Consider the following 21,813-nt stretch of genomic DNA (forward strand, 5'->3'; position numbering starts at 1 on the left):
TCGCACTCGATGATGAAGGGCTTGGAGAAATCCGGCATGGCGAGTACCGGGGCAGTGGTGACAGCAGCCTTGAGCGCGTCGAATGCCGCCGAGGCCTCCCCTGACCAAGAGAACCCATCTTTCTTGAGGAGGGCAGTGAGGGGTACTACGATGGTGCCGTAGTTGTGCACAAACTTGCGGTAGTAGCCCGCCAAGCCGAGGAAACCACGGACCGCGCGGGCCGAGCGCGGCGTCGGCCACTCCCACACCGCCTGCACCTTGGCCGGGTCCATGGCGATGCCCGCCTCGGAAATGACGTGGCCAAGGTACGCGACGGACGCGCTAGCGAAGGCGCACTTGGCGCGCTTGAGGAAGAGCTGGTGCCGCTGAAGCTCGCTGAGGACGGCGCGGATGTGGCATAGGTGATCCGCCCAAGTCTTGCTGTAGATTAGTATATCATCAAAAAACACAAGAACGAAACGACGAAGGAACGGTCGGAGTACGTCGTTCATCAGCGCCTGGAACGTTGCCGGGGCGTTGCAAAAAGCCCAAACGGCATGACGAGGAACTCGTAGAGGCCGTCGTGGGTTCGGAAGGCGGTCTTGTGGACGTCGGCCGGCCGCATCCACACCTGTTGGTACCCGGAGCGGAGATCGAGCTTGGTGAAGAAACGCGCCCCGTGAAGCTCATCAAGCAGCTCGTCGACAACGGGGATCGGGAACGCGTCCTTGACCGTAAGCGCGTTGAGGGCGCGGTAGTCGACGAGAAACGCCACGATCCGTCCGGCTTCTTGACGAGGAGGACCGGGGACGAGAACGCGGAGTCGCTGCGACGGACGATGCCTTGAGCGATCATGGCGGCGCATTGCCGCTCCAATTCATCCTTGTGGGCCGCCGGGTAACGATAGGGGCGAACGGCCACGGGCAGCGCACCCGGCTTGAGGACAATGCAGTGGTCCCGGGCGCGCTGTGGTGGTAGGCCGGAGGGCTCGGCGAAAACCCCTTCGAAGGAGGCCAGCAGTTTGTCGAGGAAGTCCGCCGAGGCTGCTGTGGCGGCGATAGTCGGTTCCGGGCGCGCCGCCACGTCGGACCAGCACACCTTGCCCTGGCACGAAAACGACATGGTGCGCGCCGTGAAGTCCCACGTGATCGGCCCCAGGGTAACCATCCACTGGGTTCCCAGGACGAGATCGTATCCCGCCAACGGCATGACGAAGAGGTCCACGTGGAACGCCTCCCCATCGATGGTGATCGGCACCTGCCGCAGGACGCCCGGGCACTGGATCTTCTCGCCATTGGCCACTGTGGCGGTGAGGCGTGGCTTGGACTGGATGGGCAGGGTGGTGCGGCGCGCCGCCTCCTCGGCGATGAAGTTGTGGGTGGAGCCGGTGTTGAGGAGGGTAGTGAGGGTCACCGCGCCCAAAGTCACCCGGACCTGCATGGTGTCGCAGAGCGGCACGCCGGCGACCGCCTGCAAAGAGAAGACCAGGGCCTCCGCCTGGTCCTCGTCCAATGCGGCGTCTTCGGCGTCGATGAGCGTCACGCCGTCGATGTAGAAGATGCGGCGGCAGACCCGGTTATGGCCACGCGAGTATTTTTCGTCGCAATTGTAGCACAGCCCAAGGCGGCGACGTTCCGCCTGCTCCTCCAGAGAGAGACGTTTCAACGGTTTGGTCTCCATCTTGGCGGCGGCGGCGCCCGCTGGTGGTGGTGCAGGGAGCGCGGGGCGCTGAGGCGGTGCTAGAAGCAGGCCGCGGGGCGCTGACCGGGCGGGAGCCGGGGCCGGCTTGTCGAGCTCCATCAACTCCACTTGGCGGGCCAAACTCATGGCGGTCGCGAGCGATTGCGGGTTGTGAATCCGCACCGCGTGGCTCAGCGGCGGCAGGAGGCCCCCCGTGAAGAGCTGGACGCGCTGGGCTTCCTCCAATGGACCGGCGCGTGGCAGGAGCGCCTGGAACCGGTTCTGGTACTCCTCCACGGAGCCCGTGCGCCGGCACTCGGCGAGCTCGTAGAGCGGCGCAGAGCGCAAGGGCGGCCCAAAACGCAGGTGGAGGAGATCCTTGAAGCGGCTCCACCGGGGAGTACCCTCATCCTCCTGGAGTTGTATGTACCACAATTGGGCGACGTCCTCCAGATTGTACGAGGCCATCCAAACCTTCTCCTCCATGATGCGCTGCTGATGGAAGTAAGATTCACAGTGGTTGACGAAGATCAGCGGATCGGTCGTGCCATCATAGCAGGGAAAATCCATCTTCTGAAATCTCGGAGGATTTCTCCTTGTCCTTCTTCAACGTCACGACGTCGGACTGCAGGGAGGCGATCGTGCCGGTGAGGCTCTCAATCATCTTGGCGATGTCGGCGTTGGAGGGCTCCGCCATGGGAGATGCGACGAAGCTGGCTGATGGTGGATATGGTGGTGGACTGGTTGGTGGAGCGGCGGCTGTGGGGAAAGCGGCGGCGGCAGATGGGTCGGCGGAGCGGGAAGAAGAGGATCGGCGTGACCGTGATACCAGGTTGTCAAGGGCCTTGGTGTCTAGGGTAGGAGGCCCTCGGCTACGGAGATTGTAACCGCGGTCCGTCGTCTTCTCCGGTGAGGTTATGCCCCCCCTACCGCAGGCTTAGTTGAGAGAACGAGAGAGATTAGGGATAATAATCTTCTTCCCCCTGACAGTGCCGGTTACAAGACTCAAATAGCCCCAAGGCTGAAATAACCATGCCTACAATTAAGGAATAAATAAGGAAACTAATCTCTTCTTTCTAATCTTAGCCACTCACGGTGGCTTCCCCAGCCGCGCGCTGGGCGCGCTCTGTGGCTCGGCGCACGTCACGCGCGCGACGGCGTCTCGCGTACGTGCGTCCCCACATGACAGAAAGAGAAGAGTTTCTTCAAGTCAGCAACAACTTCAACACCAAAGCCTAACACCTCTGCATAAGCATATCAAGATTAAACAAGAACCTTTGCCAAATGTCCTGAAGATTAAAAAGCCAACATTTATATGGATAAGGAAAGCCAAGATTGTCAGCTTAACAACAACTAAAGCACAAAATCCCGATGTAAGAGATAATAATATTTTCCAATTTAGCAACATTATCTCAATGTAATATTCAAGTAAAGGTATATCATATGGAGCATGCATAATAACAAGCCAACAACAACAGATTAGGAGAAAACCTTCAAGCTTGGACAGTGACTCGAGTGAAAGCACATCGATGATACCATGAACAGCTTCAGATGACAGCCCAGTTGAAATAAGTTCCTTCTCAATTTCTTCCCTAGTCATTTTACCCAACTGCATAATGCTTATGTTAGAATGAAAAACAGTCATTACACCAACAAAAGTATAGCAATAAACAATTACATCAATGCATGGGTATCCAGCCAATTGTTACAAATAGTTAATATATGAAAAACAAAACAGTGATAATCTGTTCCAGAGACTGGACTTCTATGGTAATTGGTTACTGGTTATGTTATGTGGTTGCTAGGATTGAGAGGGAGAGGCGGCAGCAGGCGGGCTACAGTACCCGAGCGCTACAGTACCCGCGGGTACTGTTCACGACTAGGGCTGCGAAGACGAGAGGCCGGCCGCGGGGCCTTTGCCCACGGCCGAGCAAGAGAGAAGAGATTTCCTTCTTAATTCTTGCTTGATTAGATCGATACATCTACTCTTCTTATATAGAGAGGTTTACTTGACTCCCAAGCAAGGCTTACTTGACCCTTAAGTAAGCGACCCTTATCTCTAATTAACCCTAACACTAATGGGTTATACAGCCAACCCAGGCCCAATAGGCCCCTGACGTACTCTAACAGGTTAATTCCAAATTCATAATATAGGTAGAATGGTCCATGTCACCATATAATGGAGCAACATGTGCTCTTCGTAGCAAGTGCCAAACTCTTTGGCCTTCTCTAGTGGTGGGTTCAATTACTGGCAAAAAGGCATGCCAAAGAGGACGGGTATGGTTTTTACTCTTCCTTCTCCAATGGTGTGTTAATTTCTGCCTCTCCTCATAGAAATGATTGTTTAATTAATGAGTAAGAACTGATTCCTATTTTAGGTTCGGTTCCCCCAAGACAGCAGGCTCCAGTGATGAAGAATCAATTCTTCAGCTCATACATCATCGCAGGGTTCAGCCACTGGAGAAGGCCTTAAAAGGCAACCAGTTTTTGAAGGGTTATCTCTGGACTCTAGTAAGAGTTGAGGTGGTTTAAGATTTGTTCCATTACCGAAAAGGTTAGACCTCTAGTATATATAAGAAAAATATAACAAGCTGAAGAAGATAAAAAAAATCATCATATTTCTATTTGTACTTCAATGTTATAAATTACGACAGCTTGTCAGCTCCCAAAGCTACAAATAGAGTATAAATGGAAAGCAGATAACATGCTACCGCAACCCAGAGCTACACAGTAAAACTGGCAAGAAGATAATATGGTACAGCAATCAGCAATGAGCAGGTGGTAAGTCAGTAGCAGAATTTGGGCATACTTTATCGACAATAACACAAACTTCAGTGAATAAATGTTCTGGAATGGAGTACATGTTCAACACAGCCTGAAGAACCTGCAAAAAGCAAATGAGAGCCAGTAAGAAATCAGAGAAAACACATGCACTAACAAATATCAAGAGGTTATAACATATTCAGGTGTCAGCAGCTACATCATTTTTAGGTAATCCAGTTCCCACAGTTCTCATCTCCTTATGATATAGGTAAGGAACAAAAAAGAACATCCAAATACCATGAAGCTACAGGGTTATGTACAATACCAATTTGGTCATAGTAGTTTAAGAGTCTGAGATTAATAGTGTAATAACAAAACTTAACAATTTACTTTTGGAAGTCATATGGCCAAATCAAAAAGGCACAAAATACACGAAAGGGAAGCATTAAGGAAAATGTGAAACTAAAGAGGGATACTTGAGTGAGTGTGAAAGGTTACCTTCCGACTGGACACCCTCCTGTTCGTTTGGCTGTGGCTTGTCATAAACGATCGTAAATTTCCAGCCGGAATAGTATTTTTCTCTCACACAAACCAGTCAGCAGTACTTTTTCACGAACCAGCAACGATACGAACCAGCCAACCGAACAGGCTAATGAGATGACAATGCATGAAGAAGCTCAGCCTCAGCCAACCGAACAGGCTGCAGGATGATCCCCACATCTGAAGATGTAACTCCAAGACGTTGAAATAAGAGAACAATAGCATGAAGAAGCTCAGCCTCAGCCTGATTCGAAGAATGAGATGGCAATGCTGAATCAGTTCAAAAGCATACGAGCACAGCAGCATCCGGAATCAATAAAGGAGAAGGGTGGTACCCGAACTTTAGGCACACCAAACATATCCATATTCCATTGGTAATGTTCCCGTCTTCTTCCTCTGGTCATGCGCTCATATCGCCAGCACTGTCCTATAGTAAACCATTTTAGTGGAAGGGAGACTGATTTTCTAGACAGAAGAAGAGTAGTTGAACATCACATTCTGACGGAAAGAAGAGGCATGAATAGATACTACAATGGGTGAGAAATAGATTAGCAAAGGCATACATACCCTTGCTTTATGACTAGGCGCGCGAGGGAAGGGGTGATTTCGGGCCTGAGAACAACACGTCGACCCCCTTTATCCTCAAAGTTGTAGAGCTGCGGTGCAGAATCAAAAGCAAAGTTATAAATGACTTCAATTCAGAAAGCAGAATGGGCTTAACAGCTGAATAATGATGAGTATAAGAAGACAAAAGAGAGGGGGTTGATCTGCTGCGTAATCTCTTCCCCTGCCTTTCGAATGAAGAGCGCCTCCGACTCAAGGACGGGGAAGTCCACCTCCTCGAAGGCCATGATGCGGGAGACCTCCCTGAATTGGTCGAAGAGCCAGGTGCGGAGACGCATGTCCCCCGGCGGAAAGTCCCTACTTCCGCGCGGAGGGTTGACGTCGACGACGGCATCAGCATCACCGTGCGTCGAGGCGGCGTCGCCGTGGGTCAGTGTCGAGGAGGATGCAGAGAAGAGACGGCGGCGGCCATGGATGTGGCGGCGCGAGAACGAGCCAGCAAGGCAGGTGGGGCTGAGGAGCAAGCGCGGGCGGAGGAGGAGGAGGTGCCGAAGCGACGGCGACGACGACAACGCCGCCATCGATTCGACTCCACTGCAGATTGGAGCAGCAGCAAGCAACAGGTGGGAGAAGGCCGCGGATGGTGCAGCGGAGATAATGCGATGCGATTCACTTTTGGGCCGCGCGGCCGGGCCACACCAGGCTGAGGCCCATTAATGATGTAACTTGTTGGGCTTCCTTATATTTTTCCTTGCCTCAATCCTCTTCTGTCTTCTCCGTCGGCGGGGAGAAGTGAAATGTCGTGGAGATGGGCGGCGGCGGCGAGAAAGCTCGCCGGAATCACCCAGTTTCGCACTCCAGGAGTCTGTACCGGCGGTCTTATCTATCGGTAGGAATTCATCTACAAATCTTGCCTTCCAAATTCCTAGCCCGAACTGACCCCGAGATCTCTCGTCTTCTTCTCTGTGCCATGCCAAAACTTTGGCTTCAGCTCGTTCAGAAGCGACTCCAGCGGAAGCCGCAAGAGCTCGCTACCACGGAGGGTCCTGTCGATCGGGGCCATCAGCCTTGCTGGGGGGCTCGTGCTCAGCGCCGTCAACGACCTCGCCATCTTCAATGGATGCACAACGTCAGCTTCCTTTCTCCTCCTTTCTTTCGGCTTCGTCTCTCCAAACAAAATTAATCCAGCCCAATCTACTATTGTGTTCCTAATGTTTTACGCTCCTCGGTTACTAGAGAGAATTGAATTGCATGCCAGCAAGTAGTTTGGTCTTTACTCAGGAGCAAAGAGACGTGATTTCTTTGCACATCAATGGGATGTACAGGATGGAGTGGGTATGGCACAGTGGGCAATTTCCCCAAACTCAAACATCTTGCCTTTTTTAGAGTATCAGGGGAGGTGCAAACATGTTGCCTTTTTTTTAGAGTAGCATGGTGAGATCCGAACATCTTGCCTCTGTTCATATCATGTGAATTGTAGGAGTCCATTTTGGGAACAATCAACTGCTCACCACTGGGTATCAATGTTAATGTGTTTACAATATGTCGGCACAACACTCACTGCAAATTTTGACTTTATCTGGGACAACCGTTATGCAATCCTACTATCTGGTTGCATGGTAATTTGTTGGTTTAGTGAATGGTGCTTTTTTTTAAAAGACCAATGGTGTGTTTTTTTAACGCAAAGTGAATGGTGCTTTTTTTTCTTTAATGAAAACAAGAACAGTTGGGTTAAGTCCTCATACACGTGTGATGTGTGTGGTTTATTTGGTCTCCATTGCTTTAGCCGTAGAGAATAAATAATGTCCTCTTGCACTCATTCAATATTCTAATAAATTCTAGACATCTTAGTTTATTTTCCTTTTATCTTAATTTTTTATATGGCCATCTTTTTTTTGTTAATCAGCCATGAAGTTTATGTTACCTTAATAATGTTCTTCTAGATGCGTATGAATTCCATTTTCCATATATTCACTTTTTGTCCCTTGCAATGGTAGAAATTTACATGGATATAACATTGCTTTTTTGTCTGCTTTAACGAAAAATTACAAGTTTGAACCTTTTCAGTAAGGCAATCGAGCATGCTGCTGACAACCCTGCTGTTGTGGAAGCAATTGGAGCGCCTATAGTCAGAGGACCGTGGTATGAGGCTTCTCTTGAGGTAGGACATCGACGGAGATCTGTGTCATGCACATTCCCTGTATCTGGGCCACATGGGTCAGGATTTCTCCAGATTAAGGCAACCCGAAATGGAGGTTTGGTTACAATTTTCTCCTTTGTTGTGCTCCGATTAGTCACATATACTTGATACAAAACGATGATGGAATCTTTTGTGTTGTGTAGAGGATGGTCTGCTTTCGTTTCTGCGGCATCACGACTGGGAGATCCTTATGCTGGAGGCTCATCTTCATGTACCTTCAGATGATGAGGAGCAGAAAAAGCTGGTTAAGGTGAATCTTGCTAGCGATGGCCGTGGGGAAGATGGGGATCCAGAGAACGAGTGTTAAGCTGCCATATTTTCAAGTCAGCACCAGGCTAATCTATGTGATTGGTATGTACTGAATTCCATGGAGGGCGGGTGATTGTGTCATCTGAATGGATTCCAAATATTAGTAGGGTGTTTGGTTTGAGGAACAAGTTAGTCCATCTTCTCACTCCTCACTTTTTTGTTTTGTTTGTAGAATGGAATGGATTGAAGCATCCTCATCTCATTTCACAGGCTAATAATTAACACTAGTCTGAGGATTGGAGTCATTCCATCAAATTTGAGGAATAGACTCATCAAGTACCTCATCTAGAATGTTCCCTGTAGATGAAATAGAGATCAAGAGAAGCAGTTTTTTTTGTTCCAAAATTAGCAGCAGCAGCAACCTGCAAGCACGCAATCCTGCACGCGACAATATGCTATTTTTGGCCTGCCATCAGTTACATTGGTCCAGTTTTGGTGGCCTGGCGGGGTCTGTCTGCTCGCAACACGACAACCCGATCATTCACATTCTAGGCGGCCTGTTATTTTTTATTTGTTTGTTGCTGCTGCTGCTTCTTGTTCCGTGGCCAAGCCTCCATCCAATTGGATATTCGCTTCCTGCGATCCCCTCCCCTCGCCGGCCGGCGGAGCGCACGGCTTGCCGCTGCATTGCCATCGTGTCACTTGTACACACGATCCAATCGGATTGGATTTGGGTGAATGCTTGGGCAAATTTGATTCTGATTCGAATTTGCTCAAGCATTCGTTTCGACTGCCGCTAGCCAACTGACCGCTTGATCCATCGACGCGGACAAGTCGGAAATCATTGGACGGCGACGATGATGGGAATCTTGTGTTTGCTTCCAGTCCACACCGACGGGAGCGCCCCCCCATGATCACGTTGTTGCTTCGTCCCCGGCTACCTCTTCGTCCTCTACCCCCTCGTCGTACCGAAACAATGATCGTCGTGCTCCCCCCTAGCGGCAGGCCGCCGGCGAGGAGAAGAGCAGCAGGAGGACCGACAGCATCGACAACGGCAACCTGGTCGCCCTCGTCAACGACATCGTCGCCGAGTCAGGTACCATACCCACCTTTATCGTGATCGATCGATGATCATCCAATCCAATATATCCATCCATTCAAATAATAATGGGCAAATGTGATGCATGCAGTGAGCTACCATCACAGGCGGGTGGCCGAGGAGATCCTCAAGATGGGCAGGCGAGCAAGATGACGGCGCGCGCCTTCACGTACGCCGAGCTGTCCGAGGCCACGGGCGGGTTCCGGCCGGAGTCGCTGCTGGGCGAGGGCGGCTTCGGCCCCGTGTACAGGGGCCGCCTGGGGTCGCCGTCGGGCCCAGAGATGGCCGTCAAGCAGCTGGACCGCAACGGCATGCAGGGCACGCGCGAGTTCCTGGTGGAGGCGCTCATGCTCAGCCTGCTCAAGCACCCCAACCTGGTGACGCTGCTGGGCTTCTGCACCGACGCCGACCACCGCATGCTCATCTATGAGCATGCCGCTGGGCTCCCTGGAGGACCACCTGCTGGACCTGCCCCCGGGGCGCGCGCCGCTCGACTGGGCCACGCGCATGAGCGTCGAGCAGGACGCCGCGCGCGGCCTCGAGTACCTGCGCGACACCGCGCGCCCGCCCGTGATCTACCGCAACTTCAAGGCCTCCAACATCCTGCTCGACACCGGCTTCCGCGCCCGCCTCTCCGACTTCGGGCTCACCAAGGTCGGCCCTGTCGGCGACAAGACCCACGTCTCCACGCGCGTGCCGCGTCATGGGCACCTACGGCTACTGCGCCCCAGAGTACGCGCTCACGGGCAAGCTCACCACCATGTCCGACGTCTACAGCTTCGTCGTCGTCTTCCTCGAGATCATCACCGGCAGCCGCGCCATCGACACCACCAGGCCGCCAGACAAGCACAACCTCGTCCTCTGGGCCGGCCCGCGCTTCAAGGACAAGCGACGCTTCGCCGAGATGGCCGATCCGCTGCTCCAGGGAGCCTACCCCACCAAGGGACTCTACCAGGCGCTCGCCATCGCAGCCATGTGCCTCCAGGAAGATGCCACTATGCGCCCCGCCATCAGTGACGTCGTCACCGCGCTCGAGTACCTCACGGTCGCAGGCGGAGGCGCCGCTGACGACGAGCCGGCTCCCTATCCCAATCAGCAGCAGCAGCAGCAAATAGACGTTATCGGCCACGACGATGAGCAACAAGCGTAACATCAAGTCTGACGGAAAATTGTTAAGCGCAGCGTATGCATTCATACATACAACGTGATGATGTTGCATCTGTATGCCCCATCGATCGATGAAAGGACTTACATTTACAAACTATAACGCGTATTGTTACAAAGACGCACAGTTTTTTTTTTTTTTGACAAATCAATTGACACTAGCTTGTGTATATTTCCTCTGATTCCAAGAAAAGGTCGCCTTCTCACTATAAGCAACTACTCCTTCCGTCCGAATAAGAGCAACCTTACCGGTTTATTAATCAAAGTCATACTATAATAGGTTCAAGATTATATATAAAAAAAATATCAATATTTATGATGTCTGTCATCCAATTGTCATGTAATATAGTTTTATAGTATACCTATTTGTGTCATAAGTGTTTACTAGTAGCAAATATAATAAAGTTGCAATAGGAGAGAAAAAATATTAAACATTTTTAGAAAAACAACGACAGAAATAGTATATATCTATTTATATTTTATTTTTTATAAAATTTAAAAGCTATAATATATTCTATGATGATCATAACATCCATAATATAAGTTAATATGGCAATAATATTACATGTTCTATTAAACTTATATCGAATCTATCTATCTATGTACACTATAAAAGAACAAAAGAATCGATAAATACATGTCTCACAGAAAATTGTCAAGCGCAACGTGCATTCAGATGTTGCATGTGTATGTCCCATCAATCGATGAAAGGAGGACTTCCATTACAAACTACTAACGCGTATTATAAAAAGACAGTTGATGTATTTACAAATGAATTGACACTAGCTAGTGTATATTTACAAATGCATTCAGAGGTTGCGTTTTGTGGTTGTCCTCCGCTCTGTCTCGTGTGTGTTGTTGGTGGTATTATGTTATAAGGGTGCGTACTCTGTTGTACCTCTTTGAGTGGTAATTTATCCAATACAATATATTCAAGTGGGAAATTCTTTTCCCCCAGTGACTCATAAAAAAAACAAAAGGTCGTTCGTTTTCTCTCTCCAACTTTAACACCCTTCTCCTCTTGTCAATGCGTCACATCCCAATTGCTAGTGTATTTTTTTTATTCTCAGTGTTTGAACCTTGTCTGACGATCGAACTGTAAAATCTTTTGCCATGGTTCAGTTGCTCCAGCGTGAAATCGACTTCACTTCCTTTTCTTTCTCCACACGGTTCCATTCAGCTTGTTTTTTCAGTCCTGTTCTCTTATCTTATAATCCGTACTTTTCAGCTTGTTTTTTCATTCAAAACAGTTTTTTTTTCTCACAACAAATCAGCCGGAACAGTGTTTCGTCTTGTTTTTTCAACGAAGTGAACGGGATAGAGCTGCCCCATCCGTCCGAATAAGAGCAACCTTACCGGTTTATTAATCAAAGCCATACTATAATAGGTTGATACAACCATTAGTTAGTTATATCGAGGCTATTTTTTAGGTAATGGAACAATAAGCGACTTTGTCTCTACATGCAAGAAATTATACCAACATTATTACAGGACATAAGTGCTTAAAATATTAACGGTATCATAAACCCAAAAAAACTAGCATCTTCAAGAGACTATCTATATCTCTTCACACCCTATCGGTGCAGAAAGTGACCAACACATAAATATTTATAGCTTTGCCGTACGTTGTGATCGGTGTGGCCTAGCACTCAATGACACAGGGTTTATACTGGTTCAGGCAACGTGCCCTACGTCCAGTTTGAGTCGGTCGGTGACTTTATTCCTGAGCCCAAGTGCTCGAAGTTTGCTGTGGGATTACAAACGAGAGGGAGAAAGATGGGGTACAAGAGGTCCGATCGGACTCTGGTCTAAATGGCCGAGAGTGACGGGAGCTCCGCTATGTGCTTAGTATTTGAGCGTGCGCTCTGTGTAGCTTTAGAGTGTGTAAAGCTAGCAGAGGGTGAATCGATGTGAGTGAACTGATGGATCGCTCTCTGTTGGGAGAGAGCTCATCCTCTTTTATAGATTAATGGGACGGCCTTACAAGCGAGAGAGAGAATACGTATGCTACTAAGTCTTGTTGCTCACGGCGTCGGGTACAAGATGATGGTAGGCACCCATAACATTGTTGTAGTTAGACGCATGTGGGAAGTTTTACCGTATTCACCATGTATGGTAAATGACGGCGCCCACAACACTGTTGATGCCCAGAGGCATGTGAGAGCCTTACCGTGTTTGTCTAGTATGGGAGTTGAAGGCGCCCACAACACTATAGGGTAAATATCGGTGCCCACAACACTACTTGGGTTCTAACATGCCTGGAAGGTTGCAAGGCACCCTTCTGATATGTCCTGTCGGTTACTGTCCTATAGGTGTGCAGGGTACGGTCCTCGGTATTACGGTTGACTTTGTGCATCCTGCTTTACTTGCTCTGCCCGTTCCCTAGATCCTTACTGAGCGTACGTCCCCGGTCGGTTGGTCCCAGTCGGCTCCGACTGCGCCAGTCGGAGAAGAGCTATAAGCAGAGGTTCGATGTATCCCTGGTCGAAGACGTTGGTCAGAGTCGAAAGCGAGCGTTGTTCCTCCTCGGTCAGGCCTTCTGGTTGGAGAGGCGGGGCCAGAGTTGGAAGCGAGGCCTTCCGATCAGAGAGGCGGGCCAGAGTCAGAAGCAGGCGTCGTTCCTCCTTGGCCAGGCCTTCTGGTCGGAAGCTAGTTCGGCATTCTGTCCTGTTGTTAGGTTTTTAGGCTGGCCCAAGAGTTGGCGTCGTTCACAATGTTGTCTGTTGGGCTAAGCCTTTGCTGGGAAGCCGATCCATGAGGGACCCCGGGTTTATGAACCCGACAAGAGCCCTCGAGCCCTCAGGCGATTCGGGTAGAATCATTTGGGGGATTTTTGTCTTGACGGTGGGTGCGCGCGAGCGCACCCGCAGCTGTAGCCCTCGAGCCCCCAGGTGATTTGGGTAGAATTGTTGGGGTTTTTTCATGTTGCTAGCAGGGGAATTTTTTGTTTTGTTGGCGCGTGCACCCACGGGTGTAGCCCCCAGGCGATTTGGGTATAATCACCTAGGGGGTTTTGTCAGCTGGCGTGAGTGTGTGCACTTTGGTGGGCGTAGCCTCTCTTTTCTAGTTTCTGATCCATCATTTCCAGGAATGTTGTCCTAGGCATTTGGTCATGGTCGAGGGACTGGGCGAGACAGAGTTTCGTCTACCGGGGCGTCGGGCGTGCTGAAGGTTTGGGCGAATCGGAGTCACGCATCTGGGGATCGAGCGAGTAGGAGTCGCTAACCAAGGCGTTGGACGCGCCAAGGGATCGGACGAGATGGACTCACGGATCCAGGCGTCGGGCGCGTCGGGGGATCGGGCGAGTCAAAGTTGCGGATCCAGGCGTCGCCAAGGGATTGGGCATCTTGAGCCCCTAAGCCCCGTTGGGCTTGGTAGGGGTTGGTTGAGTTTTGTGCATTACCCCATCCGTGGTTTCTCACAACCAGAGGGGCTGAGCTAACATTGCTTGCCTTGATGGCTCGAGTGACGCGCTCGGTGAGCTCGCTAACGGGCACATTCGAGTAAAGTCCGGGTCTATCATTCGTGATGGGGTTGGCATAGCCCTCATGTGGCACTCCACTGCTCCTTAACCCGCAACCTGACAGATGGATAGGTCATTCCAAAGACCGACCCAGGTGGCCCACTGGCATCCCCTCGATGGAGATTCTGAGGGTATGGCTAGAGGTTAGGATTGAACGATAAGGTTGAGATGACCCTGTCTACTTCGGGGTAGACTGGGCAAGGGCCACTCGGGGCATATCTATGTTTTCTCCCCGAGCTCTGTTTGATTCGAGGCGGCCTCGAGCCCTTTAGGGGCTAGCCTTCGAACCCCGGTCGGTCGTTGCTCATGTTGAATGAGGCAACTGCCGCTTTGTGATGTAACACGGAGCGTTGTGATGTATTTAACTGCATATGCAATGCTTTGGATGTATGGAATGAATGAATGTGTTGCATGAATGTATGAATGACAGCAGATGAATGAATGATTATATAAAAAATAGTGGGGGTTGGTAATGTTACCTTAATGACTCAAGTGACGAGGTTTGAGGAGCTTCAATCAGAAATGTTCGACCGAGATCCATGCTCGTCGTTCGTGACAAAGTCAGCATGGCCCACATGGGGTGTCCCTCTACTCCTTACCTGTCTCTCGTCATTCGCTTGAGCCATCCAATCAACTTAGGAAGCCCATTGGTCTCTCTTGGGCGAAGATCCCGTAGTTTGGGCCTTTCCATGTCCCGCCTAGGAAGGCGGAGGGCCGCCTGCTCGTAGTTGCGCCTTGTTTTCTCATGCCCAGTGTGCGGTAGTGGTGGGCCATACCCACGCCATGTCCTATCTGACCAGGCACCGCTCCATCGGGTAGGGTGCGTCCCATCGGTCAGGGTGCGTCCTGTTGTATCCCATCCGCATTGAATGGAGGAAGGGATAGGGTTTTTCGCCCCTGTCGTTTCGCCTTTCCCCAATTGCTGTGTCTTTTCCAACTGGTGTGCCTCCTTCTTTAAGTAGGGGAAGGGAGAGGGCTTCCATTCTATTCCTTCTCCTATTCCTCATCTGCTGCCTCTTCTCCTTCTTCCTTCTCGCTAAGAGCATTTGAGTGCCGCGGCGGTTCCTAGGAGAGAAAAAGGGGAGAGCGAGGGAGAGGAGAAAACTCATAGATCCATTCACGAATCTAGAGCACAATGTCGAGCTGGAGGACATCCATCGTGAGGGAGTCGATTGTAGGGTTGAGGTGGCGACTAGAGGGGGTATGAATAGTCATTTCTAAAATCTAATCACGTCGGCTAATCGAAACAAGTACGGAATTAAAACAATCAGTGTCGACAAAAGATGCTCGGCATTCCACCAAGGGGTATCCCATGATGGTAGATTTATCATAGAGGTGAGCAAGATCAGGAGCATGATGGTAATACAAGCACCAAGACATAAGATTTAGACAGGTTCGACCATCAATATGACATAATACCCATATCTTGTGTTTTGATGTACTGCATTGAGATATATCGATCGTGTCCACTAGGGGACCCCTGCCTCTCCTTATATACTCTGGAGGGGTAGGGTTACAAGGAAAGTAGCCTATTTGGTACTATATAATATCTTGCGGTACACGCCGGGCAGCACCGTGCATGCCTTGATCTTATGGGCCAGGCCACCTCTGATGGTGTGGCCCATGTCTTGTCTTGTGGATACCGGGGGCCATACCCCCATAGCTAGTCCCTGAGCCAAATAGTAGGTGACGTAGTCACGTGGTGCCAGTGTCAGAAAGTAGAAGACCAACCGAGCAGGCAGCCAGTCCCTGGGCATAGCCACAAGATGAGAAAAGCACACATTCAGCGTAAGGTGAAGTGTGCCCACTTAGTCCTCGAGCCTACTGGAAGATGAAGAATAAATCTTGTAGCAGGGTCAAAGAAAAAGAAATCTAAAAGCTCTACCGACATCATCCGACATGCGCGTATCAAGACCCCAGATGTGCTGCACAAGTGAAAGCTCTAGTTTGGTTTTGGTTAATTGATGAAACCCTAAGTGCTAACCTAGTTTATCAAAGTGATTATGAGATAGGTAGCACTACTCCAAGTGATGAAGCAATGGTGAAGATCATGACGATGGTGATGGCATGGTGATGATCAAATGCTTAAACTTGGAAAAGAATAAAGAGAAAAACTAAAGGCTCAAGGCAAAGGTAAAAATTGTAGGAGGCATCTTGTTTTAGTGATCGAGACACTTAGCGAGTGTGATCACATTTAGGATCGATAGCCGTACTATTAAGAGGGGTGAAACTCGTATCGAAATGTGGTTATCAAAGTGCCACTAGATGCTCTAATTCATTGCATATGCATTTAGGATCTAGTGGAGTGCTAACACCCTTGAAAATGTTTGTGAAAATATGCTAACACATGTGCACAAGGTGATACACTTGGTGGTTGGCACATTTGAGCAAGGGTTAGAAACTTCACCAGCGCTCTTTATAGAAAAGATGAAGGTCACTGAAAGTGACCGAACGCTGGTCTCGGTTGGACCAGCACATCCGGTCAGTGGTAGCAGAGGGTGCGTGTTTTAGTCTTCGATCGGATGCTGGCACTAAAAGTGACCAAACACTGGCAGGGTGCATCTAGTCAGTGTTGACGTACGCTAACGTGGGGCGTACAGAAGAGACGTTGAGTGATCGGACGTTAGGTGAGTCCGATCGGGCATGACCGGACGCGTTCGGTCGTGAAAATTTGCGTTTGGAACCTTACTGGAAATGACCGGACGCTGAGGTCCAGCATCCGACCACTTTCTAACTAACGTGTCTGGTCATCAATTGACTATTGAAATCGGGCGATCAACGTTTGAAGCCGATGACACGTGGCGCATATCACACGACCGGACGCTGAGGTCCAGCGTCCGGTCAATATGACCGGAGCGTCCGATCGGCCCGTGTTCAGTGCAGTGAGGAGCCCAATGGCTCTATTTCGTGGAGGCTTCTATTTAAGCCCCATGGCCAGCTCAAGCTCACTCTCTTGGCCATTTGTATTGACATAGCAACCTTGTGAGCTTAGCCAAAGCCTTCCCACTCATCTCCATCATTGATTCATCATCTTTGTGAGATTGGGAGAGAATCCAAGTGCATTGCTTGAGTGATTGCATCTAGAGGCACTTGGTATTCGTGTTTTGCTAGATTTCACTTGTTGCTCTTGGTGGTTGCCACCACCTAGACGGCTTGGTGCAGCGTTGGAGGATTGGCACGAGTTGGTGATTATTCGTGGCCATCTTCGGTGATTGTGAGGGGATTTGTACCTTCCCTGATGGAGCGCCAAAAGGTAACTCTATTGGATTGCTCGTGTCATTGAGTTACCTCACTTGTGAGTAGGTTCTTGCGGTGTCCAATCGTGTGGATGAGGTTTGTGCAACACCTCTTAGCCGCCGAACCACCAAGTGTTGGTCGACACAACGGGGACGTAGCATGTTGGCAAGCACGTGAACCTCGGGAGAAAATCGGTTGTCTCTTGCCATTTGGCATTCTCTTGGTGATTGATTTCATCTTCATCTTGTGATTGGTTCATCCCTCTACACTGCGGTATAATCACCCTACTCACTCTTTTATATTCTTGCAAACTAGTTGTGGCAAACTCTTTAGTGTAATTAGAATTGAGAGCTCTTAGTGAGTAGTATCATAGCAAGTTGTGTGTCTAGTAATCATTGCAACTCAAATTATTGGATAGGTGGCTTGCAACCCTCATAGAGCTAGAGCAAGTTTGCATTACGTTATTTGTCTTACTAATCAAATTGCTCTAGTTGATTTGTAGAATTTTAAATAGGCTATTCACCCCCTCTAGCCATATTAGGACCTTTCAAGGGGTATCAGAACTGTGGTCACCGTTTGATTGAAGGCTTAACAACCTCGGTGTCAAATTATGGCTCAAGTTGTGTTCAACCATGTGGAGGGCAAACCACCATTCTTTGATGGCACATGCTATGATTATTGGAAGAGAAAGGTAAGGATGTATCTTGGTTCAATCAATGATCAAGTATGGGAGGTGACCGAGAATGACTATGCTATCATTGATCCTAATGACCCCACCAACCAAGACAAGACCAATAAGCAATGCAATACAATGGCTCTCAACACCATATACAATGCCATTGATTCCAAGGTGTTTGAGCAAATCAAGGATTGTGAAAGAGCAAATGAGGTGTGGAAGAGATTGGAGAAAACATATGAGGGCACACCGATGGTGAAGAGTGCCAAGTTGTATATCCTCAAGGATAAATTGACAAGCTTCAAGATGAAGGAAGATGAGAGCATTCCGGAGATGTTCCATCGTTTGTAAGTGATTATTAATAATTTGAAGGCATTGGGAGAGAAGATCAAGGATGATGATATCTCTCATCGGTTCTTGATGTGCCTACCTCCAAAATTTGAGATGTTGAGATTGCTCATCATAAGAGGAGGATTGAAGGAGATTACCCTCACCCAAGTACTAGGTGATGTTATGACCCAAGAGACATACTGTGTGGAAAGGGAGGGGGATGACAAGGATGACAAGAAGGAAGAAGAAGACAAGAAGAAGAAGAGTATAGCATTCAAGGCTAGCTCATCATCATCCAAGAACAAGGGCAAGTCCAAGAAAGAATCAAGTGATGATGATGATCTTAGTGATATTGATGATGAAGCTATGGCCCTCTTTACAAGATGGGAAAATTCATGAAGAAGAAGGGCTATGGTGCAAGAAAGAGAAGAGATCACACCAAAAGCAAAGAATATGTGAGAAGATGCTAGAATTGCAAGAGTCCCGATCACGTTGTAGCAAATTTTCCCTACAATAGTGACAATGATGAGGATGAGAAGAAGAAGCACATGAAGGATAAGAAAGAAAAGAAGGAGAAGAAGGAGAAGAGAATGACCTTCCAAAAGAAGAAGAAAGGTGGAGGCTATGTGGTCACATGGGATAGTGATGGCTCTTCGGATAGTGATAGCTCTAGTGATGATGACAATAAATCTATCAAGAGGGCACTAGCAGGCATCGTCATCAACAACAAGCTCTCCATCTTCGACACTCCATCGACATGCCTCATGGCAAAGCCTACCAAGGTAAAATATGATGTGAGTGATGATGATGAATGTGAAAAGTGATACTTGTAGGAATGATGATAATGATGAGGATGTATACCAAGGAAGAACTCTTGGACATGTGTGAGCAAGTGCACGCTTGCAATGAGATGAAGAGGAAGGAGTGCAAAGAATTACGCAAGAAGGTAAAATTTCTTGAGCAATCCTTTGATGAGCTCAATGCCACTCATGAGAGGCTAATGGAAGCCCATGGGAAGCTTGGCAAAGCTCATTCTAAGCTTGAAAAGGCTCACTCCTCTCTCATTGAGCAAGTCAAAGTGAAGGAAGCCAAGAAGGAGCAAGTGATCGTATCATGTGATGTGGGACTAACTTGTGATCTTATTGATGAATCTTTTTATAAGCCCATTGTAGTTGCTCTCACTAACTTTTCTTGTAGTACTACCACTTCCACTTCACCTTTGAGTGATGGTCTTTCTTGTGATGCCTCACTAATGGTGGAAAATGAGACCCTCAAGAAGGAGGTGAATGAACTCACTCGTGCCTTAGGTAATGCCTATGGTGGAGATGCCCGCTTGCTAAAGTGCTTGGGTAGCCAAAGGTTTTCTCTCAACAAAGAGGGATTAGGCTATACCCCTGAGAAAGGAAAGTTGGCCTTTGTCACTCCCAAAGTTAGATTTGTGAAGGGCAATGGTCGGTTTTGTAATAGATGTAAGCAAGTTGGGCATATAGAGCAATATTGCAAGATTAACAAGAACAAGCTACCTAATGTATCATCAATTAAATTTGATTCTTGTTACATGCTTTTTAAGAGTGCCAATGGTGTGAAGGCTATGTTCATTGGTACACCAATTGTGGGCCCAAAAAACAAGGCCATTTGGGTACCAAAGACCTTAGTAACTAACCTACAAGGATCCAAGCAAGTTTGGGTACCTAAAAAGAATTGATCTTCTTTTGTAGGTCAATTATAAAGCCGGAGGAAGACATTGGGTGCTTGATAGTGGGTGCACTCAACACATGACTGGTGATCCAAGAATGTTTAATTCAATCAATGAAAACAAGAGCAATGGGATTGATAGTATCACATTTGGTGATAATGGCAAAGGCAAGGTCAAAGTGCTTGGTAAGATTGCAATATCCAATGACTTGAGCATTTCCAATGTGCTACTAGTAGAGAGCTTGAACTTCAAATTATTGTCGGTAGCTCAATTATGTGATCTTGGTTTCAAGTGCATATTTGGTGTAGATGATGTAGAGATTATAAGTGTAGATGGCTCTAACTTAATATTCAAAAGATTTAGATATGAGAATCTATACTTGGTTGATTTTAATGCTAGAGAAGCTCAATTGACAACATGTTTGATCACTGAGTCTAGCATGGATTGGTTATGGCATAGAAGGTTTGGTCATGTTGGAATAAAATAATTGAACAAGTTGATCAAGCATGATTTAGTTAGAGGCTTGAAAGATGTCATATTTGAAAAGGATAAGCTATGTAGTGCATGTCAAGCTAGAAAGCAAGTTGGTAACACACATCCTAAGAAGAGCATGATGAGCACATCTAAGGCATTTGAGTTGATGCACATGGACTTGTTTGGACCAACCACATACACTAGCATTGGTGGAAATAAATATGGATTTGTGATTGTGGATGATTTCACTAGATACACATAGGTATTCTTTGTAGTGGACAAGAGTGATGTGTTTGCAACATTCAAATCATTTGTCAAAGGCATTCACAATGAGTTTGAAACAACCATCAAGAAAGTTAGAAGTGACAATGGTAGTGAGTTCAAGAACACAAAGATTGATGAGTTGTGTAATGAATTTGGAATTAGACATCAATTCTCGGTCAAGTACACTCCACAATCAAATGGCCTTGTTGAGAGGAAGAATAGAACACTCATTGACATGGCAAGATCAATGTTGAGTGAGTACAATATGAGTCATTCATTTTGGGCCAAAGCAATCAACACGGCTTGCTATTATAGCAACTAGCTCTATTGTCACCCTATGATGGAGAAGACACCTTATGAGCTATTGAACGGAAGAAAGCCAAATATAGCATACTTTCAGGTTTTTGGTTGTAAATACTACATGTTGAAGAAAGGCACTAGATTGAGCAAGTTTGAAAAGAAATATGATGAAGGTTTCTTGCTTGGCTAATCCACTACTAGCAAGGCTTATAGAGTTTGGAATTTAGCTAGTGGTACTCTTGAGGAGGTTCATGATGTGGAGTTTGATGAAACAAATGGTTCCCAAGAGGAAGATGAGAATCTAGATGATGTAAGAGGCACTAAATTGGTCAATGCAATAAAGAACATGGACATTGGTGATATAAGGCCTAGAGAGGTGATTAATGTTAAAGATGACAAGAATCAAGTGCTCTCTAACTCAAATGTGCAAGCTAGTGGTTCTCATGATCAAGTTCAAGCAAAAACTAGTGATGATAAAGTGCAAGATCAACAACAAGTGGCTAGTTCATCATCTCAACCAAGTGATCTATCAAATGCAAGCAATCAAGTGCAAGTGCTTCAACCAACCAATGTTGCAAGAGATCATCCCTTGGACACTATTATTGGTGATATTTCAAGAGGTGTACAAACTAGATCAAGATTGGCTTCATTTTGTGAGCATTTCTCATTTGTGTTATCCTTTAAACCTAAGAAGATAGATGAAGCTTTGAAGGATGTTGATTGGGTCAATGCTATGCATGAAGAGCTAAATAACTTCACAAGAAACCAAGTATGGGAGTTAGTTGAGAGGCCTAAGGATCATAATGTGATTGGAACCAAGTGGGTCTTTCGAAACAAGCAAGATCAAGATGGTATAGTAATAAGGAACAAAGCAAGATTAGTGGCTCAAGGTTACACTCAAGTTGAAGGTCTTGACTTTTGAGAAACATATGCCCTGGTTGCAAGATTGGAAGCAATTAGGATCTTGTTAGCCTATACTTGTGCCCACAACATCAAGTTGTACCAAATGGATGTGAAGAGTGCATTTCTCAATGGGTACATCAATGAGCTTGTGTATGTTGAGCAACCTCCCGGT

The 21,813-nt window shown here is 47.9% G+C and overlaps 3 protein-coding genes and 1 pseudogene across 9 annotated transcripts; 2 read left to right on the plus strand and 2 right to left on the minus strand.

The window, feature by feature from the left end:
- Positions 1-320: 320 nt before the first annotated feature.
- LOC136541754 (uncharacterized) lies at positions 321-6,148 on the minus strand. 6 transcript variants are annotated; one of them, XM_066533829.1, is made up of 7 exons: positions 5,754-6,148; positions 5,530-5,618; positions 5,298-5,427; positions 4,921-5,206; positions 4,469-4,543; positions 3,151-3,268; positions 321-2,948 (listed from the first exon to the last, which is right to left on the minus strand). In XM_066533829.1, exon 7 carries the CDS (start codon positions 2,227-2,229, stop codon positions 439-441), a length of 1,791 nt encoding a protein of 596 aa, XP_066389926.1. In that variant the 5' UTR covers positions 2,230-2,948; positions 3,151-3,268; positions 4,469-4,543; positions 4,921-5,206; positions 5,298-5,427; positions 5,530-5,618; positions 5,754-6,148; the 3' UTR covers positions 321-438. The 6 variants fall into 6 exon arrangements, with proteins under 6 accessions (XP_066389926.1, XP_066389930.1, XP_066389928.1 ...); XM_066533833.1 differs by having other exon boundaries at positions 321-3,268; positions 5,298-5,384; XM_066533831.1 differs by having other exon boundaries at positions 321-3,268; positions 5,298-5,389.
- Positions 2,803-6,107, minus strand: LOC136543844 (histidine--tRNA ligase, chloroplastic/mitochondrial-like). Its single transcript, XM_066536182.1, has 7 exons — positions 5,712-6,107; positions 5,530-5,618; positions 5,298-5,427; positions 5,120-5,206; positions 4,469-4,543; positions 3,151-3,268; positions 2,803-2,903 (listed from the first exon to the last, which is right to left on the minus strand). Exons 1-7 carry the CDS (start codon positions 6,105-6,107, stop codon positions 2,803-2,805), a joined length of 996 nt encoding a protein of 331 aa, XP_066392279.1.
- Positions 6,149-6,296: 148 nt separating the features above from the next.
- On the plus strand, positions 6,297-8,847 carry LOC136541757 (uncharacterized). Of its 2 annotated transcripts, XM_066533837.1 has the most exons (5): positions 6,297-6,415; positions 6,518-6,655; positions 7,594-7,781; positions 7,870-8,077; positions 8,208-8,847. In XM_066533837.1, the coding sequence occupies exons 1-4, from the start codon at positions 6,324-6,326 to the stop codon at positions 8,031-8,033; spliced, it is 582 nt and encodes a 193-aa protein (XP_066389934.1). In that variant the 5' UTR covers positions 6,297-6,323; the 3' UTR covers positions 8,034-8,077; positions 8,208-8,847. The 2 variants fall into 2 exon arrangements, with proteins under 2 accessions (XP_066389934.1, XP_066389933.1); XM_066533836.1 differs by having other exon boundaries at positions 7,870-8,847.
- LOC136541756 (probable serine/threonine-protein kinase PBL23) lies at positions 8,836-10,402 on the plus strand (annotated as a pseudogene).
- Positions 10,403-21,813: the final 11,411 nt, after the last annotated feature.

This window comes from Miscanthus floridulus, chromosome 3 (genome assembly GCF_019320115.1).
Source record: "Miscanthus floridulus cultivar M001 chromosome 3, ASM1932011v1, whole genome shotgun sequence".
Lineage (NCBI taxonomy): Eukaryota > Viridiplantae > Streptophyta > Magnoliopsida > Poales > Poaceae > Miscanthus > Miscanthus floridulus.